Here is a 22,051-nt window from a genome sequence, read left to right as displayed (position 1 = left end):
GAGGAGAGATTTCAGTTCTAAGCCAGAGCTACTCTCACCTACAGGAATCCCCAAAGCAGGTTTCACATTTCCTTGGGTCAAAGTAGGAAGGCTCAGAAACAGTCTGAATCAAGGGTTGGGATGTCCTTTATCCTTGTGTGTGAAGCCAGTTTTCTCATAAACATGATTTACTTCCCCCTCTCCTGGGGGGTTTCTAGGTATTAAAAATGGGATTTCATTTATGATCTATCCATTTTTCCATTTACAGCAATCATTCTTGAACCTGACCATACAACAGAATTATCTGGAATGCCCTTTTAAAAAACAGATTACAGGACTCTTTACTTGGGTCACTAAATCCAAATTTCCTAAAATGAGGCCTGGTAATTCCTATTGTTTAAAACCTTCCCAAGTGATTCTAATGCCCAGGGTTTAATATTCTAGTTACATTTTTCCATCCTTCCTTCCTCCATTCCTTCCTTCTTTGTGGGCTGCCCTCAAAAGCTAAGCACCACATATAATAATTCTGGCAGAAAAACAACATTCACCCTTCCAAACCACCACCAATTTATAAATAACATTTTGGAAAAAAACATGTCTGTAAACCTGGAACTTCTTGTACAGTTACTGGCACTGTAAAGAATCACAGAATTAGAATTAAAAGGTGATTATGTTCTTTCTTCTAGGAGGTACCTAGGGAAATAGACATCTGTCTAAGTAGAAATTTGCATTCTTTATTTGAAGTCTTTGCCATATTCAAAATGGCCTACACATAAAGAGTTAAAGAATGACCTAGATCCTACCTACACCTGAAGTTCTGAGTTATGATACCATTATCTTTTTGTTATCTAAACTAAATGACCCAATTTCCCTTAGTCTTTTTTTGTAGAAATGCTCCTTGTTCTTTGGTTACCATTCTCTATTTCTCCTTCAGTGTCTTCAAGCTATTCTTAGTTCAACAACAAGGATGAAAATACCTTCAGGGCACAACTGTACTAATATAGTTTATAGATTGCAAACAGTTGATGTATCTCTTTAGGAAAATCTAATTGATTGCTGGGGGTGACTTAGACTAGTGGGCCCAAATCTAAAGATCTACAGATTAATGTTTTGCTTTGAGTAAAGGTTTCCCTTAAAATTCCTTTATTTAATGGTTCTGTATCTGATCTTATACTTTTCAAGATTCCTATTATATAAAGATCAGATCACAACTTTGATCTTGAAGTCACTTATATTCTCTCTTACTCTCTTCTTCCTTTCTCTCTGCATTCTTGCATTGTTGTAGTTAGTCCTCTTTATTTTTATTTTTATTTTTTGAGATGCAGTATCACTGTGTTGCCCAGGCTGGAGTGCAGGGGCATGATCTCCGCTCACTGCAACCTCTGCTTCCCAGGTTCAAACGATTCTTGTGCCTCAACCTCCCAAGTAGCTGGGATTACAGGCGCCCATCACCACACTGATCTAATTTTTGTATTTTTAGTAGAGATGGGGTTTTGCCATGTTGATCAGGCTGGTCTGGAACTCCTGATCTCAGGTGATCCACCTGCCTCAGCCTCCGAAAGTGCTGGGATTACAGGCATAAGCCACCGTGCCCAACCAGTCCTCTTTCTTTTTAAATGGCTTTTCTGTAGTTTCCCTAATGCCGGTCCATTTTCCCGAGTGCATGAAGTTTTCAATTCAACAATCATGCTTCTGGAAGACTGAATTATTCGTCCCTATTCTTCACCCTTCCCTGATCTGTGTTCCTTCCACTAAAAGTTGGCTGGCTGTCTCCTCCCTTGGTTTTGGGCTTGCTCATTGACTTGGTTTGGCAGATGGCTTGTGGGCAGTTCTGAGCCTCGGCCTTGTTTCTGTTCAGTCCTCTTGTACCTCTCCCATTGCCAGAAAGAGACAGCATCATGGTTAGCCTGTTAGTGCAGGGTAAACAAGAGTGGACTCAGGCAACATGCAGCTTGGAGTCACTTAGGTGAGCTCAGCCCTATCAGCAGAGCCATGCCAGGCAATCCACAGGAACTTTGTAATACTGTGGGGTACTCATGTTTGCAATGAGCCTTTAGAACTATTCAAATGTCATTCTGTGAGTGAGAACTAAGCTATGTTCAACTACAGGGAAATGTCTTAGGTGACTGAATGTCCTTTATGGGAAGAGAGATAACAGCTCTTTCTTCCCATGGGATTGAAGATTAAAGACACTAATAAACATTGTGGTAGAGAAGATGCCAGCAAGACGAAGAGAAGCAGAAGCTGACTTCTAGGGTAGGAAGAAACTCCTCCCTCAGGAGGCCCTGCAGAGGAAATGATGCTCACCACAGTCCTGCTCCTACAGAAAGCAGCTCCAGGGAGCACAGTTCATCCCAGCACACATCCAGTGCCCATTTGGCCCAAAGTCATGACTAGGACAGAAGAAATGGCCCCTGAATCCAGACCTCACCATCCACCCCTGTAGGCTATTGTGATTTCCTTCCTCTGGCTTGGGATTCCAGCTCTTAATGGGCAAGACTGCCTGCATACATTGAGTGAGCTCTTTATTCCATTGACTTAAAGAATAAAAAGACCTTTAATAATTTTTTTCTGAGTATGATTATGACCACCTGAACAATAAACCAGCCCCTAACTTGCAACACCTCATTCCAATGGTCGATTTAGCCAAAAACTGAGTCTCAGTTTAAAACTCTAGCCTCCACATGCAATGGCTCATTCTACAAGTGCAAGTTACCACCTACTGGACCATAATAACAACATATTTGCATTCAAGCCAAGGTTAAACTGCCAATTTGATTGGAAGACCATGTTTCCCAATGCCATTTAAGAAAAATAAAAAAGGATGGACACTTTGGTTCACACCTGTAATCCCAACACTTTGGGAGGCTGAGAGGGAAAAATCACGTGAAGCCAGGAGTTCAAGACCAGCCTAAGCAACATAGTGAGACTCTTTCTCTTCCAAAAAAAAAAAAAAAAAAAAAAAAGGCCAGGCACAGTGGCATGAGCTTTTATTCCCAGCTATTTGAGAGGCTGAGGTGGGAGGAGAGCCTAAGTCCAGGAGTTTGAGGCTGCAGTGAGCTATGATTGCACCACTGCAGTCCAGCCTGGACAGCAGAGTGAGACCTTATGTCTTTAAAAAAAGAAACAAAAAGAAAAAGAGGAAAGGTCATGTAACTAACTTTATCCTATTTTCCAAATCCTTTCTGCCTTCTGTCCATAATAACACCTACTCTCTCTATATATATGCATATGATATACACATGTATGATATAAATTGTTGGTAACAGTTTAGCCTTTATCCTTTGTATTCTAAGAAAAAGCACGTGCATATACATGGGTGTGTGTGAGTATATATATGTATTTGTATATACAAACCCTTCAAACTTTTGCTTGGCTGGTTTCCTTCACAAACAATGTTTAGCCAAGCTGCTCTGAAAGCTCTTTAAAATGCATGAGGAGGGCCGGGCGCAGTGGCTCAACCCTGTAATCCCAGCACTTTGGGAGGCCGAGACGGGCGGATCACGAGGTCAGGAGATCGAGACCATCTTGGCTAACACGGTGAAACCCCGTCTCTACTAAAAAATACAAAAAAACTAGCCGGGTGAGGTGGCAGGCGCCTGTAGTCCCAGCTACTGGGGAGGCTGAGGCAGGAGAATGGCGTAAACCCGGGAGGCGGAGCTTGCAGTGAGCTGAGATCCGGCCACTGCACTCCAGCCTGGGCGGCAGAGCGAGACTCCGTCTCAAAAAAAAAAAAAAAAAAATGCATGAGGACCTAAGCAAAGTAGGCACATAGTCTGAAGTATGCCTTTGGGATTTACTCGGCTTGCTTTTCCCTTTAGTGACACTATTACAGGTGCTCTCAGAGTCTTCATTTGCTGTTGGTTGTAAGTGGCTGGTAGCAGTTTAGCTATTACCCTTTGTATTTTAAAAGAGCTCATACTGGGTACAGTGGTTCATGCCTATAATTCCAGCACTTTGGGAGGCCGAGACGGGCGGATCACAAGGTCAAGAGATCAAGACCATCCTGGCCAACATGGTGAAACCCTGTCTCTACTAAAAATACAAAAATTAGCTGGGCGTGGTGGCGGGTGCCTGTAGTCCCAGCTACTTGGGAGGCTGAGGCAGGAGAATTGCTTGAACTCAGGAGGCGGAGGTTGCAGCGACCCGAGATCGTGCCACTGCACTCCAGCCTGGCGGCAGAGTGAGATTCCTTCAAAAAAAAAAAAAAAAAAAAAAAGACAGAGAGAGAGAGAGAGAGAGAGCTCATAAGCTCAGAAGACAGAGATGAAGCTCCAGATGGTGAGATTTCAGGCAGAATTTGGTGGGATGGGTTGGAGGGATAGATTTGGTTCTAAAGTATCTGTGTGTACCACTTTCCATTCCTATCTCATATCTCTCTGGCTAGGTATCCTGGGACCTGGCGTGGCTATAGCTCCCAAGTAAAAACCTACATTATTGCTCTTCTGTGAGCCTGGCCAGTCATTGGCCACAGACAGGTTGCTTATTTCCCAGATTGAAATGATCAGATCCTGGTTGAGAACCATAAAGAAACCACTCTCTGAGCAGTGAAAGCAGACAATGCAAAGTGAATTTGTAGAGCACGGGCACATAACCACGAGCTTTCACTCAGCACATCCACACTCTTCGTTTTAATCCCAAGACTGTTGACTACAGTTTTCCCATTTCGAATTGACCAAATATAGCAATGTTGAAAACAGACTTACTACAGCAGCAATTACAGCTAACAACCTGACCCGAAGGAGGAAAAAGATGAAAGCTAATATAAGAACTCAAAGGGAGCACCTGAAGGGGCAAGCTGCTCAGAACACCTCATGGGCCCGTGAAGCCATCACTGTGCTGTATTACAGCCCAATGCAATAATTAGTATTCTTTGCAGCCACAAAAAAGGATAAGATCATGTCCTTTGTAGGGACATGGATAGAGGTGGAGGCCATTATCCTTAGCAAACTAACGCAGGAACAGAAAACCAAATATTGCATATTCTCACTTACAAGTGGGAACTAATGATGAGAATGTACGGACACATTGAAGGGAACAATACACACTGGGGCCTTTCAGAGGGTGAAGGGAGGGAGGAGGGAGAGAATCAGGAAAAATAACTAATGGGTACTAGGCTTAATACCTGGGTGGTGAAATAATTTGTTCAACAAATCCCCATGATACAAGTTTACCTATGTAACAAACCTGTATTTGTATCCCTAAACTTAAAATAAAAGAATAAAAATAAAAAATAATTAAAAGAATAAAAATAAAAAATAATTAGTATTCTGTGTCATAACTCTGGGTCATGTGGAAAAGTTTAAACAACATCCATGTGTTTTGTTTAGCAAGAAAATTGTGAAGTACAGGAGAAGGTAACAGTATTGAGAAAGGCCACCTAGAGGAGAGCAGTGGTTACTGCACCAAAAAACTGTTGCAGGGGTTCCCTGGCTGGAATCCACCTACCTCTGAATGTTATCTTCGAGTTGCTTGACTCTGAACTCATCCTCTTCAGACTGCCGCCTCCTGGCTTCCTCCTCTTCTGCAGTTCCAGCGGGTATGCCCTGCAGCAGCCATTTCTCCCGAAGCACTTTGGACTGTGGGAGTGAGGGAAGACAACAGACAAGATGATACTTTTCAGTCCACACTCTCCTCTCCCTCTGCAGTGGTGCTGTTTTAGCTTCACCCTTCACCAGCACTGCCTGAATCGCTGCCTTCGCCTCCTCACTAACTTGGCTCCCTACTTCCCTCTAGACCAACACTCAAAGAGATTTATATCTACATCATTTTCTATTATTAAAAAAATTTAAAAACAGAGTGAACTGTATAATGAATGACCATGTAATCTCATCTAGATTTAACAATTATGAACATTTTGCCATATTTCACCATATATTTTTCATCAAATGATTTTAAAGTAAATAACAACCGTATTTTACCCAACAATATGTCAGTAGGCGTCTCTAAAAATTAAGAACATTTTTCTATGCAACTGCAATTTAATTAAAAAACTTTCTAAGACCACCTAACATCTGGTCCATATTAAAGTGTTTTTAAAAGAATGGTCATGCCTCTTCTTCAGTTACTCCCTTCTTTAATGGCTCCCAATCATCTTCAGCAATAATCTCCAATTGCTATAAAAATCATATGCCCCTAGGTGGGCATGGTGGTTGATGTCTGTAATCCCAAAATTTTGGGAGGCAGGAGGATTGAGTCCAGGAGTTGGAGACCAGCTTGGGCAACATAGTGAGACCTTGTCTCTACAAAAAATTAAACAATTAGCTGGGTGTGGTGGTGCATGCCTTAGTCTCAGCTACTTGGGAAGGCTGAGGTGGGAGGATCGCCTAAGCCATGTAGGTCAAGGCTGCAGCGAGTTGTGATCATACCACTGTACTCCAGCCTGGGTGATAGAACGAGACCCTGTCTCACAAACAAAACAAAAAAAACAAAACAAAACAAACAAAAAAACTATACATCCCACATTTGCAAGTGTACTACAATACGGTACAGTGGAATAAAAAGCTTTTGTTTCAGGTCAGTGGTTTGGAGGCAGCAATTACTGCTTTGAGAGGGGAAATGAAAACAGTTCAGGAAAAAAGCATGTTGAAATTCCCTAAAAGGAAGAGCAAGGAGAGGTAGATGTGAGAGCATAATTTTGATTCAGGTTCCACTTACATGGTCCCTAGATGGCTGACGGCAGCAGCTACTGACCCTGTGCCTCATGGCTGAGGACCAGTGAGCATGACCGTGGGCAGGTCAGTGGTCACCAGAGGAGACCACGGTGAGGATGCAGGGCACATGACCAACTCTTCCCAGAAACAGTAAGCAACCAAAGGAAGAGCAGGAGCAATGGCTATGAAGCCAGCTAACACAGAATAAAGACCTGGCTCTTTGGCTCCCTGGCTCACTGGCATCACCTCTGTCCAGAATTTCATTTGATCTCATCAGGCAGGGTGAGCGAGGCGAAAGGAAAGAACTCTTCTAACGACTGAGAGCCAGGGAATGCAGGCTTGGAGCAGACTCCCTGAAGCTCTTATGAGCAAAGGATGCACAAATCCATAGACTCTCATTCGTATGCGGCATTAAGGGCATTTTATTATGAACCTACAAGATGAGTCTTTAAAAATTATCAACACTGGGCCGGGCGCAGTGGCTCACACCTGTAATCCCAGCACTTTGGGAGGCTGAGGCAGGTGTATCACCTGAGGTCGGGAGTTCGAGACCAGCCTGATCGACATAGAGAAACCCTGTCTCTACTAAAAATACAAAATTATCTCAGTGTGGTAGCATGTGCCTATAATCCCAGCTACTTGGGAAGCTGAGGCAGGAGAATTGCTTGAGCCCAGGAGGCAGAGGTTGCAGTGGGCTGAGATCATGCCACTGCACTCCAGTCTGAGCAATGAGAGTGAAACTCCGCCTCAAAAAAAAAAAAAAAATTACCAACACTTAGTATTAGTAAGTTAGACTTCACTAATGGTCCTGATTCACCGTTCTATTGAGAAGTCCAGGGGTCATTTGGTGCTGTAGACACCCTGCTCCATGCCCAGGAACAAGTTCAATCAGCCTGGAATTCCTGCACTTCCAGGATAGACTCTGTGTTGACAATATATCATCAGTGTGGGTTCAGGTGACCATGGTTTTTATTGATGTTATTCTTGCCTTTTCATTACAAATCATTATTTGTAGAGATCTGTTTGATTATTCTTGCAGCACATAGGCAAGTTTATGGTACTTGACCTGTAATTTTTTAATAATTAGGCTTAAAGACTTGAGTTTGTTCACATAGAATTATTCCTAACTATACTCTTACAGTAATTATAGACAGGAGTCACCCCCACACCCCAATATGCGTAAACAGTCATGCATCATTGGTAACATGCTGCCTGTTGAATGTGCTCTGTATAAATAGTGTGCATCTACCACCAGGGTAGGTATTAAAATATACAGTTTTTACATTATACGGCATTGTTTGATAATATAAAATCACGTGTAAAAGAGTGCAGTACAATTTGTTTACGTTGGTTGCTTATCAAAGCTTTATCAGAGATTCTTTTCCATTGGAAAGTGGGAAAGGGTGGGGCAAATCGGTTGCTCTTTCTACAAAAAATTCAGAACCATTGTTCTCCACATAAACCTCTCAGAATTTCCCAGACAGACCCTGTTTGCACATTATGAGAGGCCATTTTTTTAATCAATTAATGTTTTTATATTTTTATTCAGATATTTAATCTGGTGTAGGCACAAAATAAATTGTTACTTGGTAGCAATTCTGAAGTAGAAGAATGATTATTGCTTTGCTTTGCTTGAACTATAACTTGGCTCTAAAATTTACTCTCAGGAATCGGGTAGAGACTGCAAGAGGCCATGCTGAACAGTGGCTAACAGCCTCAGCTCTGGAACCAGTCTGCCATTTACCAGCTGAGTGAGCTTGAACAGCTCCTTCGCCTCACTGAGCCTCAGTTTTCTCATCTGTAAAATGGAGACAATAGCAGTGCCCATCTCAGAGGGTTGTTATGAGGATTAAAGGAGTTTATGGGCTAAAAGGGCCACATACACACTTAGTACTATAGAAATGTTTACTATTGTTGTTGTTCGTCCTGTTCCCTTGGCCTCTGCTTTATTTACCTAAGAAAGAACAAGTAAAATATCACCAGAGAAGCCTTCCACCTCTACTGGCTCTGAGACACACTCCATGGCCCTTTCATAGTATCCTCAAATTCTTTCTTTTTACATCTGTTCCCCCCTGTAGCCTGCCGGTTCCTTGAAGGCTGGGACTGTCTTTTATCCACCTTTGCATTCACTGTGTCACCCAGAATTTCCCAGTTCATCCATTTACTCATTCAGTCAAGGGAACTGCAGCCCAGTTCCCTTGACTGAATGAGTAAATGGATGAACTGGGAAATTCTCAACCTTCCTTCACTCTAATTATTTGGGAGGGATAGGGACCACACTTTCAGGGTGCTTCCTGTGCTAAAGATGTCCGAACCACAGAGAGTAAAAACCTTAGGATTCTGGGGGACAGATATCCTGGAAGCCTTGGCGTTGGTGTGGACCCTTCTGGAAAGGCAGCTGTGGACAGTCCTGGCTGTCTCCACCCCAGCAGGGATGCTCTGCAGCCACATCTTCTTGCAACGTAAGTGGCTGCTCTTGGAATGTTCTCTCTCCTCTTCTTCACACAGTGCCTCCTGCCACCACATGAAGGCTCTAGTCCCTTACTGCTCACCAATTTAGCTGCCACCATCAGCAGGTAGCTCTGGCCACAGCAGCCTGGTGACTCTGGTCACCCAGAGGTGTATGTCCCTCTACTTCCATCTCTTTTCTTGATACAGGCATCATATCATTAAGAACATCCCCACAGGAGGAGCCAGGAAGAGAGGCTCCAACAGAAAAAGGCAGTAGTGGGGCTGGGTACGGTGGCTCATGCCTGTAATCCCAGCACTTTGGGAGGCCAAGGCAGGTGGATCACCTGAGGTCAGTAGTTCGAGACCAGCCTGGTCAACATGGTGAAACACGATTTCTACTAAAAATACAAAAATTAGGTGGGTATGATGGCGAGCACCTATAATCCCAGCTACTCAGGAGGCTGACGCAGGAGAATTGCTTGAACCCAGGAAGCATATGTTGCAGTGAGCCGAGATCACGCCACTGCACTTCAATCTGGGTGACAGAGCATGACTCTGTCTCAAAACAAAACAAAACAAAACAAAACAAAAAACCTGGAAAAGGCAGTAGGCCTGGTCTCAGAGAATCCTGTTTCACAAAGGTGTTTAGACATTTTTAAGAAGCCAAAAATGTATAGTTGATTTTCCACTTGGCTCCAAAGTCATGCTGTTGGGAAATCACCAACTAAACTCAAAAGGCTTCCTTAACTGACTCCAGATCCCCCTCATGTTGTCTCCAAAATGTCTCCAAATGGAATGGGGTATACTGAGTGCGCCATCCGAAGCACAGTTTCCCTAAACTGTGCTGGCTTGTATTGGCTGCCCGAGTGTTTCAGAATTTAGTGGAAGCAGAGCTCAATAGAAATAAAAAAATTAAAATTAAAAAAACTTTTCTGTTTGTGGCCTTTATTGTCCAATTACATAAAAAAAAGTATCATACCTAACATAGTATCATACTTTAGTAGAGATGGGGTTTCACCATGTCGGCCAGGCTGGTCTCAAACTCCTGACTTCAGGCCAGAGTTGGCCTCCCAAGGTGCTAAGGACTGTCAAACTTCACATTTGTCAAATGAATGTCACCATGACAAGTCAGTACAAGGAACGAGCAGATGGGGAGCTGGGAGCTGGACAAAGGGGATCTTGACAGGGGCTTCTGAAAGGAGGACAGAGGGAACTCCCAAAGTAAATCTGTTTCTTGCTCTACTGGCCTGGCCAGCTTTGGAAAACAAAAACAAGAACTAAGTTTCCCAAACTTTAGTATGCATAAGAACCAGCAGGAGAACTTCCTAAGACAGATTCCAGGACCCACCCATGGAGACGCAGATCCTCTAAGTCTGGCATAAGGCCTGGGAATTTGAATTTTAATAAGCTCCCAGGTGATGCTGTCATTGGCAATGCCAGACTGAGGACCACAATTTGAGTAGCACAGCATGAGGACCTATGACTATCCAAATGCTTGAAGAATACACAAGCTTTCTCAATGGCTGGCCAAACATCATAATCTAAAAGAACTCCTCATCCTCTCCTTCTGTGTCTCCAACTCAGGAGCAGTGGCTCTCTTATCCCTTTCCTAGGTGCCAAGAACTCTGCCAGTTCCTGAAGTCACAGCTCAGGAAGACAGGCAAGTCCCTACTCTCACCCAAGCCTTCATCCCAATAAACAAGGATGCAAGATAATTTCAGACTATGATGCTGCCTAGGAAGAGGTAGATAGGACAATGTGACAAACGGGGGCCAAGGGAGGACACTTAAAGTGGGAAAGGTTTCTCTGATGACTTGAATATTCGAGCTGAGATCTGAGATCCGGAGGGGTGTTCCAGGTGGAGGGACTGGCAAATGTACCAGCCTGACGGTAGGACAGAGTTTGGTGTGTTTGTGGACCGGAACAAACGCCCTAGTGGTTGGACCACAATAAGTGAGATTGGGGTAGGAAGGCAGAACAAATTGAAGATGGAGAAGAAGGCTGGGGCCAGATTAGGTAGGATTCTGTAGCCTTATTAAGGAGTTTGCTGTGTGTTCTAAGTACAATAGGAAGAACACATTGCAAGGGGCAGGATTACAAAGTATAAGTGATGGGAGTTTATTGTATGGTTCAAGTGACAGAGCATATTAGCTTGAAACAGAAGAGAGACAGAAGAATCAAAAGGCATGGTGGTACATTCTGCAGGTAGAATCAGTGTGACCTGTAATAGATTAGATGTGGGCTGAGAAAAAGGGAAGGATTAGGGCGACATATAGATATTTGGTTTGAGTGAAAGGGTGAATAGTGGTATCATCAATTGGAGACAGGGAAGAGTAGAAGAACAAATGATAGAAAAGCAGAAAATAAAATCTTTCATTTTGGGCATGTTAAGTTTGAGAGGCTTCTAAATGAAAGTGACATCCATCTAAGTGGACATGTCAGAAAAGCAGTTGAACGTGGACGACTGGGATTCAAGGGTCATTGGCTGGAGATGTCAATTTGGGAGTCATAGATACATAAATGGTATTTGCAGCCATAGTACAGGGTGATGATGGTGATAATATGATCATTCTTATAGAACTCTTACTGCTTTATGTGCTTTACATGTAAATCCACTTAATTTTCACAAGCATCCCATGAGGTAGGTGCTAACATTAACTGACTTATCCATGGTATCACACCGAGTGAGCTGTGGATCTGGGATTTGAAGCCAAGAGGTACACTCTGCTATCTTGCCTCTGTGTAAGATCACTGAAGAATCCTTTTTTTGCTCAAATGGATTTACAAAATCATCAGGTGCCGCTGATCCACTTCCTAACATGGAAAACTATTTTTCAGCTCCTCTAATGGTGGGTTCCATATTGATGCTCTCTCTCCCCCACTTGCCTCTGAGTCCTCACAGTCAGGGCTATATCTTTTATTCATCCACGGAGGCTGACATGTGAGGAATTCTTGGAAAATCATGCACATACACTGTACTTTAGCAAACATAAAATCTTGGATCATTAAAGCTAAAAAAAAGATCACAGAGATAATCTAACCCAATCTTTTTCATCTACAGCTAAGGTAACTGTAATGAAGTCACTTTTCTTACTTTCTTTTACTTTTTATTTTATTTTTGTAGAGATGGAATCTATGTTGCCCAGGTTGGTCTCAAATTCCTAGGTTCAAACGATCCTCCCACCTCAGCCTCCCAAGTACTGGGATTACAAGTATGAACTACTGTGCCCAGCCTAGATACCACTTTTTGAGGTGACCCCGGTAGATGGTGAGGCGTGTCTGGAGAGGGTGGGTGAGGCAGAGTGGGGAAGTAGGAGTTGAATCAGAACTTGTAATAAGTCTCCAATTGTTTCCTGGTCAGATGTTTGTTATTTTTATAAAGTCATATCTGGCAATCTTTTTTACTTGCACATTCTGGCTTTGATGTCATACTTAGATAAGACTTCCTTACCCTCACTATAAAAATATTCGCCTGTGATTCCTTTGTGTACTTTCATGATTCTACTTTTTACTCTGAATCTTTCATTCATTTGTAATCTGGCTGAAGCTGGTATTGGCTATTCTAGTGGATGATGGTTGGAATATGGCTAAATTCAATTTTCTTTTATTTTATTTTTATTTTTATTTTTTATTTGAGATGGAGTCTCATTGTATCACCCAGGCTGGAGTGTAGTGCAGTGATCTCGACTCACTGCAACCTCCACCTCCCAGGTTCAAGCGATTCTCCTGCCTCAACCTCCCAAGTAGCCCAGCTAATTTTTGTATTTTTAGTAGAGATGGGGTTTCACCATGTTGGCCAGGCTGGTCTCGAACTCCTGACCTCAGATCATCTGCCTCATCTTGGCCTCCTAAAGTGTTGAGATTACAGACATGAGCCACGAGCCACTGCGCCTGGCCTAAATTCAGTTTTCTAACAGAAGATGGGTTAAACTCAGCATGAGGCAACAGCTGTGTTTGTGTTTTCAGACATTCATCTGTGTCCTGTCCCTCTTCCCCTTCCCCTATCCTTCCTACTCTTTTCTTCCTCTTTCTGACTCCCAGTAAATAAGATCTTGGTTAGGTTTTGAGATTTTGCTATATGCTTCAGTCCACACAGGGAGAAGCCAACCCAAGACTTCTGATAGAAGAAATCAGGTTTTAACTTCCATTCAAGCTCTGTGTATGGAAATAAGGGAGGAGATCTAAAGTTACTTTACACTGTGTACTGTGCCTATCTGTTCAATATTTTAAAATTTGAAATAAGCCTTTCACACATCCCAGTAACAAGGAAAAGTCTAAAATTAGTGCTAAGTGTTCAAAACCGGGAAAGACACTGTAATATCTTTGTAGCAAGTCTTCTGATACCTTCAGGCTCTTCGGCAAATGACCTTAGTGGGTTGACAATAAATATTTCACAGGGTCACAATTCAGCCTTTCATCTTTTTTCATCCAGCTTTCTTGGAAGAAAAGGTTGTGGTCTTCAAAATATAATGACAATTTTTATAGCTTGGATTAGAAGACAACTCTAGAGAGGGTTCCCTGCTCATGAATAAGTAATTCAAAGGCACTTTATGTATTGACGATGTGTTATTAGCAATTTGATTCTGACAGGGCCAACTCTGTCAGGCAAACCTTCATAAATATGACAGTCTCCAAGGAATTCATGTTGCAGTAGGTACTGAGTACCTACTCTGTGCCAGGGCTTTGAACAGACCAATAAAATAGACAAATCTCTGGCAATTCAACCAAGGGACAGAAGGAAATATTAAATTCATTCTGCTCTCATATGATATAGTAACTGATTTATTTTTTAAAAGTCCATGTCATCACAAGTCTCATTATAAAAACAATAAAAATAAATAATAGTTTCTATGAAATAAAAACCCAGGACAATTTTTCAAAAGAATAATGATAGTTCTTGTCTTATGAAATATTACAATATATTTAAAAGCTATAGGGATTAAATGAGAACAATACCGGCACAGGAATGGGCAGATTAATGGAATAAAAAGAATCCATAAATGGTGGACTCAAATGTAAGTCTGAAATATGTAGGTGATAAAGAAGACATTTAAATCAGTGAGGGAAAGGATGAATTAATCAATAAATCACATTGAGACAAGCAGCTCAGCATCAGTAAAAAGTAAAGTTATATTCCTACTGCATAACTCATCTGTAAATAAATTCTAGATGAATTAATGCTATTGAAGTATAAGAAACATCATAACTAACAGTTTGAGATGGAGACATTCTTTTCAAGTATGACATCAAAGTCAGTTATCCTAAAGTAAAAGAATGCTTTATGGGATTTTATAAAAATTATAAATTTTTGTATGGGAATTAAAAAGAACCCACATAAAAAAGAGGTAAAGGTTAATGTTATTTCAATACTAATGTTACATAATTTCATTTTACCCACAGGTTGGTGAGCCCTGTGAACAATGGTTACATAGCTTAATCTACAGAAATACATTGGGGAAAAAAGTATAGAAGAATATACCTCTGTATGGGTTCTATCTGAATGGTAAGTATACAGTACAGATGTTTTTTCTTTATATTTTCCTGTACTTTTTAATTTAGTTTTTGCAATAATTATACATTCTTTCCTTTTATAATCATCAAAAATAATATAGCTATAAAGATTGCTTACTAGTTTTACTTGTAATGCTTAGAAATTATTATGCCACACTACATATAGCTAAGGATGCTTTAAAAAATAAATCTGAGGTTAATTTGGCCTGGAGTTCAAAGTGTCTTGAGGTTTCCTAATCACTGGGATGTAGCAGCTAGTATTTTACCATTTTATACTTTGGTCTTTTATTGTATTATAGAATTTGCTCAAAGTCCATATACAAAGTGATGATATTCCATTTTGTAGAGTTGCTCACTATATGTTCCTAAATATTGCAATGAGTAAGTCTTCTAAAAATATTTATGAATGCCAAAACTACTATCTTGCATACTATTTATTTGCTTTGACCAGGGACAAGTGAATCTGTCTAAATAATTCATCTCATTGCATGAGAATAAGGGTCCACAGGCTATTTGATAATTCCCACATGTGAGAATTATATCTTAAGACATAGAATATGAGAATTATATAAAGAATATGAAAGTTATATCTTATAAACATGACAACTAACTCTAATGCAGTAAGAATATTTTTTTCTAGAGATTTTGCAAATTAGTGAAATAAATATTGATTACTGACATATTTCCTAATATTCTCTACTTCAAGGAACTTCAGTAATCACAGTGCATGTCTCCACACGATCTGAATTTTCTAGCGGCCATAACAATATATTTAGAGTAAGAGAGACAGCAATGATAGTAACCTGCATCTCACTAGATGAATTACTCCAAAGGAAACATTTCTTTCAAAGAGAACAGTGGCCTGGAAAGAGCTCAGTCTTTGAAAGCAGACAGCCCAGGAGTTTCTCTCAGGCTCCCTCACTTATAGTCTCTATGGTCTTGGGCAAATCACTTGACCTCATGAGTTTGTTCCCATACCTATAAGACAAAGAGAGTAATAACTGTCTTGTGGTCATTACTGAGGGCATGTGTTTAAAGTACCAGGCACATGTTAGGCAGTCAAATGGTGACTGTTACTGACGGTGGCTAACAGGCTACTAGCAGAACGCTGGCTGACTCCTTGGAGAGGCTCACAGAGGAGAAAATACAACCTCCGCGAATGTAATTCCATTCAGGGGTGAGGCCACGAGACTGCAAACTGGATGATTACAGGGAAAAAGTCTCATGCTATGCAAGTTCAGTCACCAGTTTATTGATTTAAAGTGAAATATATGCCTTCCTAGTGCCTAAAGTGATCATATCTTTCAATCAGGCAACCCCTTCCTCATATCAAAATAACTGAATAATTATAGGGAGGATGAATTCAGAACAAAGAGAGGCAAGGTCCTGAGGGAAGTTTCACCGGGGCCTCACTGTGGCCTGAGGACCCTCCTCACCTTACCACTGACCCCACCTCACCAGCATACAGAAATTCAGGACCTCCCAAAGCTGGGGGTCTTTCTGCATGTAGTACCAGACAACTACTGCCACCTTTGGAACCTCTGAGCTTTTCTTTTTCAGTATTCAAGGCAAATAACTCACCCTCATTCTGTCCACACAAGCCTTCCCCAGAGAGAGGCATACAATGCCCTGACCTCCACTTAGTAAGTTACCATCACCTCCAGTCCTCCCCACCTCACCCACCTCCTGCCCTGCAATAGCAAGGTTGCCATGGTGCAAGTGTCAGGTGATTCCTCAGATAACCAATCTCATCAACTGTGCAAGAATTTTACCAAGATAAACATAAAAAACTAGCTGATTCCCTTGTTTCCAAGTCCTTGAGAAAAACCTCACTGCTTCCCCATACAAGACCAAGTTAATTTTTACAGTTGTTTCTGTTGATTGGATGGATGGATGGATGGATGGATGGATGGATGGATGGATGGATGGACGGAAAGATGAATGAACAGATGCATAGATGAAAAATGAGAATGTAATCCCAGCACTTTGGGAGGCTGAGGCAGGCGGATCACGAGGTCAGGAGATCGAGACCATCCTGGCTAACATGGTGAAACCCCGTCTCTACTAAAAATAATTAAAAAAAAATTAGGCGGGCGTGGTGGCAGGCGCCTGTAGGCCCAGCTACTCGGGAGGCTGAGGTGGGAGAATGGCGTGAACCCAGGAGGCGGAGCTCGCAGTGAGCTGAGATCATGCCACTGCACTCCAGCCCAAGTGACAGAGTGAGATTCCGTCTCAAACAAGCAAACAAACAAACAAACAAAAATGAATAGATGTAAAATGAACAGAATATACTAATACTGCACTGGACATCAGCAATAAATGAGCCCTTGGTATCTTATTTGGCATCCAGGATCATGAGAAGGGAGACCAAAAAAAAAAAAAACTCTTGATGTTTTGACATATGTTTATTCCCTGACTGGATTCAGGGAATACAAAAGCAAAGGACTACATTGAGCTTAAAGTCAGGCTGGCTAGCCAAAAGCAGCCTCTTTTTTTTTCATTCAGTCCTCTTATTTAAAAGTTCACCTTTAACCAGGAATTCACTGAGGTTTTAGTATATGTTGGTCTCTTACAAGTACCGTACTGGATGGACTGTACCCTGAACCAGAAACCTCGCTCTTTCCAGATTGACCTTGAACAATTCACTCAGTTCTATTAGGCGTTTTTAAGGCCCCCTCTCTGTGAGAAGAGGATACTAATTTTAGCCCTCCATCCTCCCTCAGGAGCGTTGTGGGGAAACAGCAACAGCACAGGGGATACAGTGTGAGCTCCTACAAAGAAAGATCTGTCAATGAATTTATATGATGAAACAGAGAGAAACAGGCAATATCCTCGGTATCATGCTGCTTTTCTTCCTTTTAAGCACATTTCTCTGGTTAAGCTTAATGGCAAAAACTGATAAACATGCTAAGCAGATATAGGTCATGCTGCTATTTTCAATCAGTAACTCGCTTGCTGATGGCTCTCATTTTGGGAATTCATTTAGCACAATCCTGTTTTCTAGAAAAGAATAAGAAAAGTAGCCATAAAGGTTTATCTTGTTGAAAAAAATCCAAATAATTCATACTGAGCATCAACCCGAAAGTCAGCACCACCTTCCCACCCAGCCCTCTGAGCAATGCAGCTCTGTGCAGGCAACGGCACAGCAACATGAGGTAAGCAGGAGAAGGTTTTCCTACCAAAAAGCCCAGGAGCAGTCAAAGGCAAGCAGCAACTCCCGGCTGGCCATCGGAATGTGGTCACATTATTCTCTGAACATGTGAAAAGCAACGTTCTGCAACCAGTGGGGTCCTTGTGACAGTGACAGAGCTTTCTCCTGAGCTGTAATCAATTATGATGCTTAAGTGCATTATGTTTTAAAGAAAAAATAAACAGCTCTTGTGTGCTGTCTCCCTTTCTCTCTCTCTTTTTAGATGGTACCATGGAGACCCATCCGAGTCAAATCATTTCAAAGCCATCTTTGACCAACTGCTTGCTCTCACAGAACACTTTCAAAATTGTTAAAGTAGAAGTAAAATAAATGAATAATCTGAAATACACAGTGTTGTTGTTTTATCAGATTACATTGTTTAATCTCCCTTTTCTCCATATCAAGAAAGGAAACACTAATATTTTTAAGTGAGAAAAAGGACATTCTGTGAAATATATCTTCTGGGGTCTCTGAGCAAACACATCCAGCACCTATGCATGGGAGAAACAATCCTGAAACGCTGCCTCACCCACCCTGTAGAGTATTCTCATCCAATTTCTATATATAGCCACCACACTTCACATGCACAAACCCTCCACCCCGTCCACATGCACACTGTAGTCTTATGCTTGCAGAAATTGGAATGCTGTAATAATGCCCTGAATTTGAGAAATTCACAAGAAAAGCCAAGAGATGGTTTCCTGATTGAATGAGAAAGGCTGGTTTGGTTGGCGGCAGTGCCTTCACGGCAGGGCAGGCACTGCCCAGCTCTCCGGAGTGTGATCTGCATGTCTAATAATGGAATAGGTTCCTGGGATCAGCCGCTTACCTTGGAATGCTGCAGCAGAAGTATCTGCTCGTCAAGCTGTTGTCGCTTGCCTTCTATTTCAGTCTGCCTCTTTCTTTTTTCCTTGAAAATAAAGAGAGAGAGGCTGTAAGAGTGGGTGGGTGTTGGCTCCAGAAATTTTAAGGCAGAAAGCAGCAGCAGCAGCAGCACACATCTGTATAGATACTTCCAGAGACACTGGGCACACACGCAGTGTCACCTGCCCCACCGTCTCTGGGTGTGTTGCAAGCAGCAGCATTCTCCTAACATGTCTGCTGTAGGCTCGAAGAGTGGGAGAAATTCTCCTCACTCAGCCAGGCTGCAAGAATTTAATCCAAAAGAAAAGGCGGTTTCTGCACACACACACACACACACACACACACACACACACACACACAGAACCATGTTCTGTGCAGTGTTAATTTGGACACAAAGAATAAAAATGTCTCAATCCAAAAGACAGAGGTTCTTAAAACTGCAAATACCATAGAATGAAGCAGTGGGAAATTCTGGGTGAGATTTATTTGATCAAAATCATAGACATAAATAAGCAGACATTGTTTCAAATTTTGTAGGACAAATCACCCAGTTGGACATACCAAACAATGCAAATGAAATGGGTGACCTTTGCTGCCACTAGCCTTGGGGTAGCATTTCACGTGGGTAGGGCAGCTGAGGTTATGGTAAATATGAAGTCTGGAATCTGTCTGTCTGAGTCCAACTCCCAGCTCTACCACTCACTACCTGTCTGACTTCTGACAAGTTCTTCTACCTCCCTGGGTCTTGGTCTTCTTGTACGTAAAGTGGACATAATAACTGCACACAAACCACTTGGTTGTGGAGTGGATTAAATGAGATGATGTAATGTAAAAGGCCTAGAACAATACCTGGCACAGAGTAAGTGCTCAATCAATGTTATTTACTCTTAGTCTTATTGTTGTAAGTTTACTTCTAGGTAATGCCTAGAAGCTAGTTGTAAAGGGATATATTTTCCTTGCATTTCCACTATAACCTTTCCATTACAGTGTACCCTTCATATTTTTCTTCTCTATACTTCTCCAATGCAGACAATAAACATCATATGAATGTGATTCATGAGAACAGAAAGGTCTGCTCTCATGATAGTTTCCTTGTTAATGTTCTGTTTCCAAAGTGTACAGGAGTGGTTTGCCGAGACATTTATTATACTGGAGCATTTTCGTTTACTCACATATGCAGGGAGAAACTTGTTAGACAAGACATAATGGCATTTGACAATACAACAGCCAAATCCTGGGGACAACAACAATGCGGAAGCCTGGCTGCTGTGCTCAGTGTTAATGGAAGCTTTCATTTTATGTAGTTGCTATATTTCCGGGGCTATGATTGTACCATTGCTATTCAAATCAATGTAATAATAATGTGTGTTACAACCAAGGTTTTCTGTGCAATGCCCAGACCTTACAAAATATTAGCTCATAATCTTAAGTCACTAGAATATAATATCTAAATCAGGGATATAATCCCCCTGACAAAGTAAGATGCATGAATATTTTAGGAACATAGTACCATTTACCAAAGAACTCCAATCAATGGTGCATAATTGATGTTACTTAATCCCAGAGTGTGTGCAAGACCATATAACATATGACAGTAGATGGGAAAAGTGAGGCACAGTGGGAACAGCCCACCTATCCAGCATCTCAGAGATAGCACATGATAAAGCTAGGGCTTCCAGGACCAGCTGCTATCTCTGCATTCTAGAATCTCTCAAGAGTAGATTTACAGGACTTTGTCAGTCATTCCCACTGGTTATCAAGATACGTAGTTGTCCTACATTTAAATACAGAACCAAGATGTATGTCATAGATATGAGAGGCTGATGACTCAAGATTTCCACAAATCTTAATTGAGTGTCATGTGCTCTCATTACGTGTCTTGTCATTTCCAAATCATTCCCAGGCTTTCCCGCAGCCGTGACTTTGTTCCATCAGAAAGTCCTCACTCCAGAGTTGCCCATCATCATGTTGGTGAACCATTCTCTGAGCAGAAGAAACCTTACCAGGCTGTATGGGAAGTGGACTTTTACATGCTCAAGCAGCAGGCTCATTGGTGATCACTGTAACTGACATGGTCATGAAGGATGTAGAGTTCAAGTTAGTTCTTTAAGAACGGGTAGGATTTAGGGCCAGGCACACAGTGGCTCACACCTGTAATCCCAGCACTTTGGGAGGCTGAGGCGGGTGGATCACCTGAGGTCACGAGTTTGAGACTAGCCTGGTCAACATGGCGAAACCCCGTCTCTACCAAAAATATAAAAGTTAGCTGGGCGTGGTGGTGCATGCCTGTAATCCCAGATATTTGGGAGGCTAAGGCAGGAGAATCACTTGAACCTGGGAGGTGGAGGTTGCCATGAGCCAAGATCATGCCACTGTACTCCAGCCTGGGTGACAGTAAGACTTTACCTCAAAAAAAAAAAAAAAAAAAAAAAAAAAAAAGAGAGAGAATGAGTAGGATTTAGGTAGCTACAAATGGGCAATACATTCCAGGCAAAAGGAACTAGGTGAACAAGGGTAGAAAGGTACTGCATATTCCAGGGACAATGAGGGGGAAAATCTAACTGGGTGCAGGGCTTGCCTTTAGGAACAGAGATCAATGACTCAAAAGATTGACTAGGACTATACCATGGAAGGCCATGAATACCAGGCCAAGAAGTTTAGATTTTATTGCATGGACAATGCAATGTCACTGCAGGGTTCTAAGCTACAGAATGATATGGTGAAATGGCATTTTAGGAACATTAATCTGGCATTCATGTATAAGGCAGATTAATAGGAGCTGATACACTTTTCCTGTAAAACAAAAGTAAATATTTTAGATTTTGTGGGATATACAGTCTCTGTTGCAACTACTGAATGCTACCATTGTAGTTCAAAAGCAGTCCTGGACAATATTTAAATGAATGAGTATGGCTGTGTTCTAATAAAACTTTATTTGCAAACATAGGTAGTGGGCCAGATTCGGCCCACGGGTCCTAGTTTGCTGACCTCTGGATTCAAATATCATTTAAGTGCCTTAAGAGGATGTTCCATCCACCTGGTTGTGCAGTGAGGATAGATGAACTAACAAGCCTCCTAGCTTAGAGTTATGCCAATCAGAATGGAAAGAGAAGGACAAATGCAAGAAACAGAATTGATGAGACTCAAGACTAATAGGATCTGGGGGGTGAGGCAAAGCAGTGTTTTGGCTTTGAGTCACACGGACCAGAAGAGTGCTGGTGCAGGAAAGGGTAACAGTGGGAAAGCAGTAAGGCTGAGCCCATTTATGCTATAGTCATACATTTCCCCTGAGGAAACTCCTTATTGGGTTAGAATTTGGAACTGAACAGTTGTTAGCATATACAACCAGGCAGCGGCATTAGCATGTTTACATCTGCGTTCTGACTGATGACCCTGGACCTGG

At 41.8% G+C, this 22,051-nt stretch overlaps 1 protein-coding gene across 6 annotated transcripts in view; it reads right to left on the bottom strand.

Moving 5' to 3' along the window:
- The window catches only part of PALM2AKAP2 (PALM2 and AKAP2 fusion), a 550,991-nt gene that overhangs the window by 280,240 nt on the left and 248,700 nt on the right, over positions 1–22,051 (bottom strand). For all 6 annotated transcript variants that reach the window (XM_073021828.1, XM_007968463.3, XM_007968462.3 and 3 more), the window contains exons 3-4: positions 18,614–18,694; positions 5,428–5,558 (exon numbers count right to left, since the gene is read on the bottom strand). In XM_073021828.1, coding sequence (XP_072877929.1) covers positions 5,428–5,558; positions 18,614–18,694 — 212 coding nt within the window. The remainder of the gene's footprint in view (positions 1–5,427; positions 5,559–18,613; positions 18,695–22,051) is intronic.

This window comes from Chlorocebus sabaeus, chromosome 12, assembly GCF_047675955.1.
Source record: "Chlorocebus sabaeus isolate Y175 chromosome 12, mChlSab1.0.hap1, whole genome shotgun sequence".
Classification (NCBI taxonomy): Eukaryota; Metazoa; Chordata; class Mammalia; order Primates; family Cercopithecidae; genus Chlorocebus; species Chlorocebus sabaeus.
The sequence above is the reverse complement of the archived record's forward strand: the minus strand, read 5'-3'. Positions and strand labels throughout refer to the sequence as shown.